The sequence below is a fragment of the Salvelinus fontinalis genome, chromosome 28 (assembly GCF_029448725.1).
Source record: "Salvelinus fontinalis isolate EN_2023a chromosome 28, ASM2944872v1, whole genome shotgun sequence".
Taxonomy (NCBI): Eukaryota; Metazoa; Chordata; class Actinopteri; order Salmoniformes; family Salmonidae; genus Salvelinus; species Salvelinus fontinalis.
This window is the reverse complement of record NC_074692.1, coordinates 33,451,564-33,465,792: the sequence shown is the minus strand read 5'-3', so window position 1 is coordinate 33,465,792 and position 14,229 is coordinate 33,451,564. Positions and strand designations below refer to the sequence as shown.

At 42.8% G+C, this 14,229-nt stretch overlaps 1 protein-coding gene across 3 annotated transcripts; it reads right to left on the bottom strand.

The window, feature by feature from the left end:
- Positions 1-2,946: 2,946 nt before the first annotated feature.
- On the bottom strand, positions 2,947-11,328 carry fam151b (family with sequence similarity 151 member B). 3 transcript variants are annotated; one of them, XM_055887530.1, is made up of 6 exons: positions 11,105-11,327; positions 10,456-10,581; positions 10,037-10,196; positions 8,065-8,285; positions 7,772-7,907; positions 2,947-4,660 (listed from the first exon to the last, which is right to left on the bottom strand). In XM_055887530.1, exons 1-6 carry the CDS (start codon positions 11,232-11,234, stop codon positions 4,513-4,515), a joined length of 921 nt encoding a protein of 306 aa, XP_055743505.1. In that variant the 5' UTR covers positions 11,235-11,327; the 3' UTR covers positions 2,947-4,512. The 3 variants fall into 3 exon arrangements, with proteins under 3 accessions (XP_055743505.1, XP_055743508.1, XP_055743507.1); XM_055887533.1 differs by having other exon boundaries at positions 10,456-10,598; positions 11,105-11,188; XM_055887532.1 differs by lacking the exon at positions 2,947-4,660 and adding an exon at positions 6,562-6,800 and having other exon boundaries at positions 11,105-11,328.
- Positions 11,329-14,229: the final 2,901 nt, after the last annotated feature.

The window sequence follows — 14,229 nt, the reverse complement described above, 5'->3', positions numbered from 1 at the left end:
GTGTGACAATGGCATCGTGCTGCTGTGTGACCATGACATCGTGCTGCTGTGTGACCATGACATCGTGCTGCTGTGTGACCATGACATCGTGCTGCTGTGTGACCATGACATCGTGCTGCTGTGTGACCATGACATCGTGCTGCTGTGTGACCATGACATCGTGCTGCTGTGTGACCATGACATCGTGCTGCTGTGTGACCATGACATCGTGCTGCTGTGTGACCATGACATCATGCTGCTGTGTGACCATGACATCGTGCTGCTGTGTGACCATGACATCGTGCTGCTGTGTGACCATGACATCATGCTGCTGTGTGACAATGACATCGTGCTGCTGTGTGACCATGGCATCGTGCTGCTGTGTGACCATGACATCGTGCTGCTGTGTGACCATGACATCGTGCTGCTGTGTGACCATGACATCATGCTGCTGTGTGACAATGGTATCGTGCTGCTGTGTGACAATGACATTGTTAACAAATAACTTCTTACCAGAAGACTTATTGCTCATCCCAGCTTTTTCAATGTGCTCAATGACACTTATTTTGCCAACCAGACTTGTCATTCCATCAAGCTCATGAAGGAATAACGATTGGCACATCAGGAACATTGAGAACATGCCAGGAAACAGGGCTGAGCTCTTCTTTGATGAATTAATCGATCGATCTCCGTTTGAAGCCTGATATGCAGAAATTGCATGGCACAAAAGACAGAAATGCTTTTAACTAGTGATGTGGGGAAAAACATTTTAAAATCTATAGTTACAATCGCAATGTTATTTTGGGACGATATTACATCGATACTCTTTTCCTGGTAGCGTTAGCTTGCGCTAGTCGGCTGTACCAACGCCAAAACTCCGGTATTTTTCATCCTGTAGCTTGTTCTCCATCTTCTTTTTAAATAGTGAGCCAACATGTTTTCAGCACTTTTATTTCCATTACGTATCATAAAGAATTTTCCCATGGCTCTCTTGTCTCTCTGCAGCAGAGCAGTGGAAGATGGTGGGAGGAGCTAAAAGGTGGACAGACTCATTGTAATGGCTGGAATTAAATAAAGGGTTTACATATGTTTGTGGTTGATACCGTTCCATTAATTCCATTCCAGCCAATACAATGAGCCCATCTTCTATAGCTCCTCCCACCAGCCTCCTCTGCAGCAGACATATACTGAGTATACAAAACATTAAGAACGGCTCTGTCCATGACAGACTGACCAGGTGAAAGCTAAGATCTCTTATTGATGTCACTTGTTAAATCCACTTCAATCAGTGTAGATGAAAGTGAGGAGACCGGTTAAAGAAGGATTTTTAAGCCTTGAGACAATTGAGAAATGGATTATGTGTGTGTGCCATTCAGAAGGTGAATGGGCAAGACAAAAGATTTAAGTGTATTTGAACCGGTATGGTAGTAGGGGCCTGGCACACCGGTTTGTGTGTGTTAAGAACTGCAACGCTGCTGGGTTTTTCATGCTCAACAGTTTCCCTTGTTTATGAAGAATGGTCCACTACCCAGAGGACATCCAGCCAACTTGACACAACTGTGGGAAGCATTGGAGTCAACATTGGCCAGCATCCCTGTGGAACACTTGACACCTTGTAGAGTCCATGCCCTGACGAATTGAGGATGTTCTGAGGGCAAAGGGGGGTGCAGCTCAATATTAGGAAGGTGTTCTTTATGTTTGGTATACTCAGAGTATAGTGAGCAATGTTTGGGACATAAAAATCGCAATATCGAATCGTAATACATATAGAATCGTGAGAGTCACAATGCATATCGTATCGGCACCTAAGTGTCATGATAATCTCGTATAGTGAGGTCCCTGCCAATTCTCGGCCCTACTTTTAACACATGGAATGAATTGGAGTGAACTTTGTTGGAAGCCTTGAATTCTATAAACTCTCTGACAAGGACAGAATCTTCAAAGGGAAGGGGGAAGTGTGGCATTCTCTAACTAAATCATTCTCTGACTGACTGACAGACTGAACGGAGCTGGCAAGACAGAACAAACACATCTGGGACTCAAGCGAACTCCTCTGACTGCCGAAGATCAAACTCACTAAGGAAAATGTACGCGTCAAAAGGGAAGAACGAAAACCAAAAAATGAAAACAAGGCGATCAAGCCTCTTGATTATAAGAAGGAGCAATGTTCTGCTTTAAAGTGATTAGTAAGAGTTTCAGAGCATCCAATTATCGTCTTTCCATTCTACTCAACAGGGTTGTTTTGTACACCATTTGACGAGGTAGTAGTGTTACCTTTCACGTGTTCTGTTGTGCTCCTTCACTGCTAATTAAATACGGATTTTTAAACTGAACAGGAAGTTTCAAGGGTGTCATCTTATATATAATGTATAAATATAATACAATGTATAAATATAATACAATGTATTAATATAATATGTCTAAATATAATACAATGTATTAATATATAATGATTAAATATAATACAATGTATTAATATAATATGTATAAATATAATACAATGTATTAATATAATATGTCTAAATATAATACAATGTATTAATATATAATGATTAAATATAATACAATGTATTAATATAATATGTATAAATATAATACAATGTATTAATATAATATGTATTCATATATAATGTATTAATATAATATATTCATATATATGTATTAATATACATAATGTAGTCATATAATGTAATATAATCATATATAATTTATTAATATAATATATATTTATATAATATGTATTAATATAATGTCTTCACATATAAGGTATTAATATAATACATTCATATATAATATAACGCAGAGGTTCTTAAACTTTTTCAGCCTGGGACACAAATGACATTCAGTTTTCCTGGGACCCAAGCTCAGGAAAATATGCAACTAGACGTAAATATTGGTACATTTCATTGCCCTTATGCCTAAAGAAAATGCAATATAGACAAAAACAAATAATGAAATAACCATAAATATATTTTCATGTTTATTTTTCCCCATTCAAAACATATGTCTAGGTTGGAACTGTTGCTGTTAAAACACAATAATTTTCATTCCGAACTGGAATTAACTGATTGATCACATCACACAGATATATAAACAGAACTAACAGGCTGTTTAATCGTGCAACCCTAAGTAACAGTACAGATTTAAAAAATATTCAGGCCTACTGTAAATCTTACTGTATACATTATTGTTGATAGAAAGTCTAGGTTGGAACTGTTGCTCTTAAAATACAATACATATTTTTTTATTCTGAACTGGAATAAACTGATTGATCACATCACACAGACCAGAAAACACACACAGTCCTAATGAGAGGTGTGTGGCTGGTTGACGTTTTCAACAACTCTGCTTTAGACAGTGCAACACTGAAGTCATGCTCATCATTGACACTGTTTCTGTACTAGAGAACCCTGACTCACATAGGCATGTGGAACCAAACTGGACCAGAACATCTACTGCTATCTCAGTCAGGAGGCCGCTTCCTGCTGTAGATGAACAACCCAGAACTGTGTGTGTGTGTGTGTTTACTTCAAAACGTATCTTGCTTCAAAAATTAGTTGACTGTCGAAATTTTAACAGCAACAGTTCCAACCTAGTCTTGTTTTCAACAATAATTTCTACAGTCAAATGTACAGTAGGCCTGAATTTGTCATAATCTGTACTGTTACTAGGGTTGCACTATCAGTAGCTAGTTAGCTTGCTTTGGCTAACATTAGCTATTAGCTGTCCAACGTTACAAGGCCAGGGGATTGTTTGAAAGAGAAACTCACATATACTACTATGAGATATATTACTCCCTTATTTCTGCTTATCATGAGCTGTTATAAAATGACCACAATGACTTGCTAGTTGACTTACTTTTCCACTTTCGAAGCACTGTTTCCTGAAGGATTCTGCCCTGTTCTTATTCATATATAACATATTAATATAATGTTTTATTTGAAAAACACATTGATATCAAAAATAGTTTTGGGCTAAATGTTCTAGCTAAGTGTTTTGTTCAAACAAAACATTCTGCTACATTGTGATCCTGAATGTGGCCCTGATTTCACTTCAGAAATGGTAACTATTGTCTTTGACTTCTGAATGGTTATTAAATAGTTCATTGGTCTTGTGTAACTCCAGTAAAATACAGTCTGCTAAAGTCCTCTTCAACTAGATTAGCTTAGAATCAGTGTCATCGGACTCCTTTCACAGACCTGGCACCCCCATTCCTTACATCTGATTGAAAAGCACTGGTTCCTATGTCTCTGGACAAAAGTAGAGCATTACATAAGGGAATAGGGTGTACAACCGTTGTCCTTTCACGACTAGGAGTCTTCTGAGCTCTGGGCCCATATTCAGAAGTGCTGATCTAGGATCAGTTTTGACCTTTGAGATCATAAGGCCAGAGGGGCTATCAAATCAAATCAAATCTTCCTCACATGCTTCATAAACAACAGGTGTAGACTAACAGTGAAATGTTTACTTACGGGCACTTCCCCCACAATGCAGAGAGACAAATAGAGAAATTATTTTTAAAATAACACAAGATCAGTAGCCTGTTAGTCCTCTGAGCTGTGCCCTCTGTGAGTCCAGCAGGTCGTAATATATCCTGGTCTTGTCGATGTTGCTCCTGTAAGGCAGTAGGTCCTTTACAACTAAGACATCAGTGTGGCCAGTCCACACTGTCAGGCTGTACCTAGGAGAGGGAACAGATAAGACAGGGTTATCCACACTGTCAGGCTGTACCTAGGAGAGGAAACAGATAAGACAGGGTTATCCACACTGTCAGGCTGTACCTAGGAGAGGAAACAGATAAGACAGGGTTATCCACACTGTCAGGCTGTACCTAGGAGAGGAAACAGATAAGACAGGGTTATCCACACTGTCAGGCTGTACCTAGGAGAGGAAACAGATAAGACAGGGTTATCCACACTGTCAGGCTGTACCTAGGAGAGGGAACAGATAAGACAGGGTTATCCACACTGTCAGGCTGTACCTAGGAGAGGAAACAGAAGACAGGGTTATCCACACTGTCAGGCTGTACCTAGGAGAGGAAACAGATAAGACAGGGTTATCCACACTGTCAGGCTGTACCTAGGAGAGGAAACAGATAAGACAGGGTTATCCACACTGTCAGGCTGTACCTAGGAGAGGAAACAGATAAGACAGGGTTATCCACACTGTCAGGCTGTACATAGGAGAGGAAACAGATAAGACAGGGTTATCCACACTGTCAGGCTGTACCTAGGAGAGGAAACAGATAAGACAGGGTTATCCACACTGTCAGGCTGTACCTAGGAGAGGGAACAGATAAGACAGGGTTATCCACACTGTCAGGCTGTACCTAGGAGAGGAAACAGATAAGACAGGGTTATCCACACTGTCAGGCTGTACCTAGGAGAGGAAACAGATAAGACAGGGTTATCCACACTGTCAGGCTGTACCTAGGAGAGGAAACAGATAAGACAGGGTTATCCACACTGTCAAGCTGTACCTAGGAGAGGGAACAGATAAGACAGGGTTATCCACACTGTCAGGCTGTACCTAGGAGAGGAAACAGATAAGACAGGGTTATCCACACTGTCAAGCTGTACCTAGGAGAGGGAACTGATAAGACAGGGTTATCCACACTGTCAGGCTGTACCTAGGAGAGGAAACAGAAGACAGGGTTATCCACACTGTCAGGCTGTACCTAGGAGAGGAAACAGAAGACAGGGTTATCCACACTGTCAGGCTGTACCTAGGAGAGGAAACAGATAAGACAGGGTTATCCACACTGTCAAGCTGTACCTAGGAGAGGGAACTGATAAGACAGGGTTATCCACACTGTCAGGCTGTACCTAGGAGAGGAAACAGAAGACAGGGTTATCCACACTGTCAGGCTGTACCTAGGAGAGGAAACAGAAGACAGGGTTATCCACACTGTCAGGCTGTACCTAGGAGAGGAAACAGATAAGACAGGGTTATCCACACTGTCAAGCTGTACCTAGGAGAGGGAACTGATAAGACAGGGTTATCCACACTGTCAAGCTGTACCTAGGAGAGGGAACAGATAAGACAGGGTTATCCACACTGTCAAGCTGTACCTAGGAGAGGGAACTGATAAGACAGGGTTATCCACACTGTCAAGCTGTACCTAGGAGAGGGAACAGATAAGACAGGGTTATCCACACTGTCAGGCTGTACCTAGGAGAGGGAACTGATAAGACAGGGTTATCCACACTGTCAGGCTGTACCTAGGAGAGGGAACAGATAAGACAGGGTTATCCACACTGTCAGGCTGTACCTAGGAGAGGAAACAGATAAGACAGGGTTATCCACACTGTCAGGCTGTACCTAGGAGAGGAAACAGATAAGACAGGGTTATCCACACTGTCAGGCTGTACCTAGGAGAGGGAACAGATAAGACAGGGTTATCCACACTGTCAGGCTGTACCTAGGAGAGGAAACAGATAAGACAGGGTTATCCACACTGTCAGGCTGTACCTAGGAGAGGAAACAGATAAGACAGGGTTATCCACACTGTCAGGCTGTACCTAGGAGAGGGAACTGATAAGACAGGGTTATCCACACTGTCAGGCTGTACCTAGGAGAGGGAACAGATAAGACAGGGTTATCCACACTGTCAGGCTGTACCTAGGAGAGGGAACTGATAAGACAGGGTTATCCACACTGTCAGGCTGTACCTAGGAGAGGGAACTGATAAGACAGGGTTATCCACACTGTCAGGCTGTACCTAGGAGAGGGAACAGATAAGACAGGGTTATCCACACTGTCAGGCTGTACCTAGGAGAGGGAACTGATAAGACAGGGTTATCCACACTGTCAGGCTGTACCTAGGAGAGGAAACAGAAGACAGGGTTATCCACACTGTCAAGCTGTACCTAGGAGAGGAAACAGAAGACAGGGTTATCCACACTGTCAAGCTGTACCTAGGAGAGGGAACTGATAAGACAGGATCAGATCACAGATCTTTATTTTCTGTCGGCTGGTCACTGAAATGTGCTTTGCCTACAAAAGGTCCTGGGAGCAGCTGATTAGTAGAATCAGGTGTTTAAGCAGGGCTGGGACAACATCCTGGGATCTCGTGCTATTAGATCTGAAAGATGTTATCATTAGCTTGCAGACCCCCAAGCCATAAGACTCCTGAACAGCTAATCAAATGGCTACCGAGACTATTTGCATTGCCCCCCTATTTGCATTGGAGGGATAGAGAGGAGAGAGTAGAGTACAGATGGAAGCGATAGAGTGGAGGGCAGGGGATAGAGGGATAGAATAAAGAGTGGAGCGTAGTGGACGGATAGAGACGAGGACATGGATTAGTGTGGAGCTTTGTGCCACAGAAAGAATGTATTAAAGTGAACCATATCCTAATCAAACCACTGTTGTCCAACAGTCAGGCATAATTACGGACTCCTGCTAACCTTTCTGACCTGTTGCTCATCTGAACCACAAGTCTGTGCTCCACAAAACTGGGTTAGCCCGCTGAGCTAAAACCTAGCTGTTCAACACTTGGGCAAGGTTTCTTATCATGCAAGCGCGGCCCACCGAATCACTTCTGTTGCAACGTCTCCCTTTGGAAAGAGGCTTTTCTGTGACATCCTGGGGACGCAGGTAGCCTGGTGGTTAGAGCGTTGGGCCAGTAACCAAAAGATTGCTAGATCGAATCCCCGAGCTGACAAGGTAAAAATCTGTTGTTCTGTCCCTGAACAAGGCAGTTAACCCACTGTTCCTAGGCCTTCAATGTAAATAAGAATGTATTCTTAACCTTTATTTAACTAGGCAAGTCAGTTAAATCAAATCAAACCTGTCTGATTGCTGTAGAAGCCAGTGTAGCTGGGAGAATGACTGGGCCAGAAGGGCTGCTCTGACAGGGAAGGTGACCGGATGACTTAGGGTCCGACACACTGCCTCCATCTCCCTCACCATCTCCCAGCTGTACCCTACGGGGCAGAGAAGTTATCAACACATCATAAGGCTCCTACATACTTATATGTTATTAAACATTATATTAAAGTTATATTTACCAGGTAAGATGAATGACTACAACCACGATAGCTATGACGTAAACACCAGCTCGTCCGTGTTCAGGTAACTCACCTGGGTTGTGTGTATCTGCAGTCCAGCCCGTTGTCCAGCCCAGGGAGAGAACATCACCATGGGAACCAGGGGTCACAGCTGCCTCCAGGAAGAGTTTGTGGTCAAGGGGTGTGGCCTTGCCTCCGGGGCCTGGCAGGATGTCAGCGTTGATCCACACAGGACCGCGGAGCTCAGCCCGAACCTTGTCTAATAACAGCATGGATGGAGCCCCCGCTGCCAGGCTGGGACGAACAACCAATGGAATTACACAACACTGACAGAGAGAATTATACGGACGGTTTCCTGGACGCAATTTAACCCTGGTCCTGGAAAATCTCCACTGAAATATACTGAACAAAAATATAAAAACGCAACATGCAACAATTTCAAAGATTTAACTGAGTTATAGTTCATAAGGAAAATCAGTCAATTGAAATAAATTCATTCGGCCCTAATCGATGGATTTCACATGACTGGGAATACAGATATGCATCTGTTGGTCACAGATACTTTAAAAAAAAGTAGGGGCATGGATCAGAAAACCAGTCAGTATCTAGTGTGACCCCCATTTGTCTCATGCACCGCGACACATCTCCTTCACATAGAGTTGATCAGGCTGTTGATTAAGTCCTGTGGAATGTTGCCCCACTCCTCTTCAATGGCTGTTCAAAGTTGCTGGATATTGGCGGGAACTGGAACACACTGTCGTACACGTCAATCCAGAGCATCCCTAACCTGCTCGATAGGTGACATGTCTGGTGAATATGCAGGCCATGGAAGAACTGGGACATTTTCAGCTTCCAGGCATTGTGTACAGATCCTTGTGACATGGGGCCGTGTATTATCATACTGAAACATGAGGTGATGGCGGCAGATGAATGGCACGACAATAGGGCTCAAAATCTTGTCACGCTATCTCTGAGCATTGAAATTACATTTTAGAGTGGCCTTTTATTGTCCCCAGCACAAGGTGCACCTGTGTAATTATCATACTGTTTAATTAGATTATTATTTTATGCCCATGGAACATTTCTGGTATCGTTTATTTCAGCTCATGAAACATGGGACCAACACTTTACATGTTGCGTAAAAAAAAAAGTTCAGTGTAGCTTTTAGTCCATAAAATAGGCTCTGTGCACCAATGTGTCGGCGGAAACACTGTCCAACTAGCGACCGTGTCAGAGTGCATGCACCCGGCCCGCCACAGAAGTCGCTAGAGCGTAATGGGACAAGGACATACCAGCCGGCCAAACCCTCCCCTAACCCAGACGACGCTGGGTCAAATTGGGTGTCTTCTCATGGGTCTCCCGGTCACGGCCGGCTGCGACACAGCCCGGGATCGAACCCGGATCTGTAGTGACGCCTCAAGCACTGCAGTGCCTTAGACCACTGCGCCACACGGGGCTCTTAACAAAATTCCCCCAGTCAGAAGATACTATCGTCAATAGGTGCTCAAATAGTTAGCGTCTATGAATGGTGGTAGCTCCTGCACTATGTGCCGTTCAGGCTCAGACAAGGCTACTTACTATGTGCCGTTCAGGCTCAGACAAGGCTACATACTATGTGCCGTTCAGGCTCAGACAAGGCTACTTACTATGTGCCGTTCAGGCTCAGACAAGGCTACTTACTATGTGCCGTTCAGGCTCAGACAAGGCTACTTACTATGTGCCGTTCAGGCTCAGACAAGGCTACTTACTATGTGCCGTTCAGGCTCAGACAAGGCTACTTACTATGTGCCGTTCAGGCTCAGACAAGGCTACATACTATGTGCCGTTCAGGCTCAGACGAGGCTACTTACTATGTGCCGTTCAGGCTCAGACAAGGCTACTTACTATGTGCCGTTCAGGCTCAGACAAGGCTACTTACTTTATGACAGGTTGTACAATACTCTATCATTCTTACAGGTAATAGACACATGAGGGTACATCTATAGCGAGTTAAGTATAACAAAAAGTAGAACAAGTACTAAACAAAAATTAGAAAGATCATTCACCTTTTGAAGTCTAGCTTTATCCCTTTGTCTGATGCCTTGACCTCCTTCAGCCAATCACGCAGCGTGACATCACTGTCGGTCTCAGGAGGATGAGCCATGATTGGCTCTTTAGGGTCGTGACTCCTCAGAAGTATGTCTGCCTCTATCATGTGGGCGGAGCCTTGGTGTATGGATAGGAAATACAGAATGAGCAAATTAATTGATGCACTGCATCTTCACAATCACATAACTCCCTGTGTTACGTTGTGAACAAGTCACTTATGTATTTCTAATAGAGACCCAACTTTCCACAGAATGATATAACATCTCTATAGGAATAATGGGCCTGTGTAAAGACAGGCAGCTTAGGGCAACATAATGAATACAACCATATCCACTCTGAATTATTTGTTAACTCTCTCTCTCCAAGGTGGTCTTACTCTGTAGTGCCTCTGTGATCTTGTTCTTGGTGTTGGCAGCATGAGCCCATTCAATATCTGCTGCATCCTTCACCTGTATCTTCCCCTGGTTGAGAAAATACTCCAGAGTCTGGTCAGTCATCAGTTCTAGACATGGACAAGAACTATGGGTTGTCACTAATTAGCACAGCCACAAAGTTAAAATGGGCTATTACGTAAAAAATTCGTGAAAACAAAAAATTGCTTTTAGGTCTAAAATTTAAACTTAGAGTTAGGCATTGGGTTAGCAGTGTGGTTAATGTTAAGTTTAAAATCAGATTTTAAGAAGATATATATATATTTTTTACTAGTCCAACACTCTAATCACTAGGCTACCTGCATATACAATGTGCTTATGCTAGTCAGCTATTAACATAGCTAGCTACTGTTACGCACAATACATTAAACTAGCCTGTTATCCCTCCAAGGTGGTCTTACTCTCTCTTTTAGGCTGGGTCTCTGTACAGCACTTCGAGATATTAGCTGATGTACGAAGGGCTATATATAAAATAAACTTGATTGTTATATGCCTGTGTAACAGTAATGCTGGACTCTTGGCAACTATAGTAAGTGCAATCATAGTCAAGAGAGTAAGTTAGTTCGTTTAGAAAACGTTAGCATGCTAGTCTACCTGTGGATATCTCTGGCGTTTTAGACTCCAAATTCCAGACGACACACAATACAAAGCCGCAAGTCAATATAAGAACAATAACTCGTGCACGAAATAAACGGCTTAAACGTGGGCTATTTAAAACAGACATTAAATATTGCAAAATGCATGCGAAATACTGCAGTAGCAAAGCTGATTTTGTTCAAAAGTGCGCTTCCGTGATCATCTTCTTCTATAATGTATTGGCGGTCCGCAAACCAACGTTAAAGGTGCATGCCGCCACCTACTGTGCTGGAGTGTATGGTCAATCACGGTTTACAACATTTCTAAATCCTACCAAACTCAGTACTTCTGAGAAAATAAAAAAGAGCCCTACTAACTTCTAATAGACCCTCCCTCATCCCCCAAATCCAGTCCAACGCCATCCAATCTCCCAATCTCCCTACCTTTTGCACACATTGTATATAGATTCTCTTTTTTCTACCATGTTATTGACTTGTTTATTGTTTACTCCATGTGTGACTCTGTGTTGTTGTCTGTTCACACTGCTATGCTTTATCTTGGCCAGGTCGCAGTTGCAAATGAGAACTTGTTCTCAACTAGCCTACCTGGTTAAATAAAGGTGAAATAAAAAATAAAAAATAAAAACTTCAATCTTTCCCTCTCTTCAACATACTTACAACACATGCTCCACCATTTCATCGACCAGACACAAAACATTCACATGCTTGCCAACCAGATGTAATGAGTGCAATGTCCTAAGCGCAATTGAGCTGCGCTTCCGTGTTTGGTATTCTTCTTCTTTATATTTGTAATGGTGGATCGCAACCAATTGAAAGGTAAAAATGTTTTATTTTACCTTTATTTAACTAGGCAAGTCAGTTAAGAACAAATTATTTTTTCAATGACAGCCTAGGAACAGTGGGTTAACTACCTTATTCTGGGGCAGAACAACAGATGTTTACCTTGTCAGCTCAGTATTGTGTGAGGCATCTATTTCTCTTATCTAGCACTGTGTTTATGCCTACTGTTCTGGCATGTGAATTCATTAGACTTTGTGACACAAAAGGGAAGTTAAAAGGACGGGAAAAGGGAATAAAAATTGCCCTACCAACCAACCCTACACCCATTAAAACCTCACCACTATAGCAACTAACCCTACACCCATTAAAACCTCCCCACTATACCAACCAACCCTACACCCATTAAAACCTCCCCACTATACCATCTAACCTTACACCCATTAAAACCTCACCACTATAGCAACTAACCCAACATCCATTAAAACCTCACCACTATAGCAACTAACCCAACATCCATTAAAACCTTACCACTATAGCAACTAACCCGACACCCATTAAAACCTCACCACTATAGCAACTAACCCTACACCCATTAAAACCTCACCACTATACCATCTAACCCTGCACCCATTAAAACCTCCCTCACCACTATACTAACTAACCCTACACCCATTAAAACCTTACCACTATACCAACTAACCCTACACCCATTAAAACCTTACCACTATAGCAACTAACCCTACACCCATTAAAACCTCCCTCACCACTATACCAACTAACCCTGCACCCATTAAAACCTCCCTCACCACTATACTAACTAACCTTACACCCATTAAAACCTCACCACTATACCATCTAACCCTACACCCATTAAAACCTCACCACTATACCAACTAACCCTACACCCATTAAAACCTTACCACTATACCAACCAATCCTACACCCATTAAAACCTCACCATCTAACCCTACACCCATTAAAACCTCACCACTATACCATCTAACCCTACACCCATTAAAACCTCACCACTATACCAACTAACCCTACACCCATTAAAACCTCACCACTATACCAACTAACCCTACACCCATTAAAACCTCACCACTATACCAACTAACCCTACACCCATTAAAACCTTACCACTATACCAACCAATCCTACACCCATTAAAACCTCCCCACTATACCATCTAACCCTACACCCATTAAAACCTCACCACTATACCATCTAACCCTACACCCATTAAAACCTCACCACTATACCAACTAACCCTACACCAATTAAAACCTCACCACTATACTAACTAACCCTACACCCATTAAAAACTTACCACTATACCAACTAACCCTACACCCAAACCTTAAAACCTCACCACTATATATATATATATATATATATATACACACACTGCTCAAAAAAATAAAGGGAACACTTAAACAACACAATGTAACTCCAAGTCAATCACACTTCTGTGAAATCAAACTGTCCACTTAGGAAGCAACACTGATTGACAACAAATTTCACATGCTGTTGTGCAAATGGAATAGACAACAGGTGGAAATTATAGGCAATTAGCAAGACACCCCCAATAAAGGAGTGGTTCTGCAGGTGGTGACCACAGACCACTTCTCAGTTCCTATGCTTCCTGGCTGATGTTTTGGTCACTTTTGAATGCTGGCGGTGCTTTCACTCTAGTGGTAGCATGAGACCGAGTCTACAACCCACACAAGTGGCTCGGGTAGTGCAGCTCATCCAGGATGGCACATCAATGCGAGCTGTGGCAAGAAGGTTTGCTGTGTCTGTCAGCGTAGTGTCCAGAGCATGGAGGCGCTACCAGGAGACAGACCAGTACATCAGGAGACGTGGAGGAGGCCGTAGGAGGGCAACAACCCAGCAGCAGGCCCACTACCTCCGCCTTTGTGCAAGGAGGAGCACTGCCAGAGCCCTGCAAAATGACCTCCAGCAGGCCACAAATGTGCATGCCCGGACTTGAACCCGATCGAACATCTCTGGAGAGACCTGAAAATAGCTGCACAGCAACACTCCCCATCTAACCTGACAGAGCTTGAGAGGATCTGCAGAGAATGGGAGAAACTCCCCAAATACAGGTGTGCCAAGCTTGTAGCGCCATACCCAAGAAGACTCGAGGATGTAATCACTGCCAAAGGTACTGATGATAATCACGGCCAAAGTACTGAGTAAAGGGTCTGAATACTTATGTAAATAAGCTATCAGTTTATTTTTATTTTTATGTATTAGCAAAAATGTCTCTCAACCTGTTTTTGCTTTGTCATTATGGGGTATTGTGTGTAGATTGATGAGTGGGAAAAAACGATTTAATCT

Coding starts and splice junctions, on each gene's coding strand:
- fam151b (XM_055887530.1), bottom strand. CDS start 11,234: ATGTCTGTTTTAAATAGCCCACGTTTAAGCCGTTTATTTCGTGCACGA. Junction 10,197..10,455: donor GATCACAGAGGCACTACAGA/GTAAGACCACCT, acceptor CCATACACCAAG/GCTCCGCCCACATGATAGAG. Junction 8,286..10,036: donor ATAAAGCTAGACTTCAAAAG/GTGAATGATCTT, acceptor TGTTCGTCCCAG/CCTGGCAGCGGGGGCTCCAT.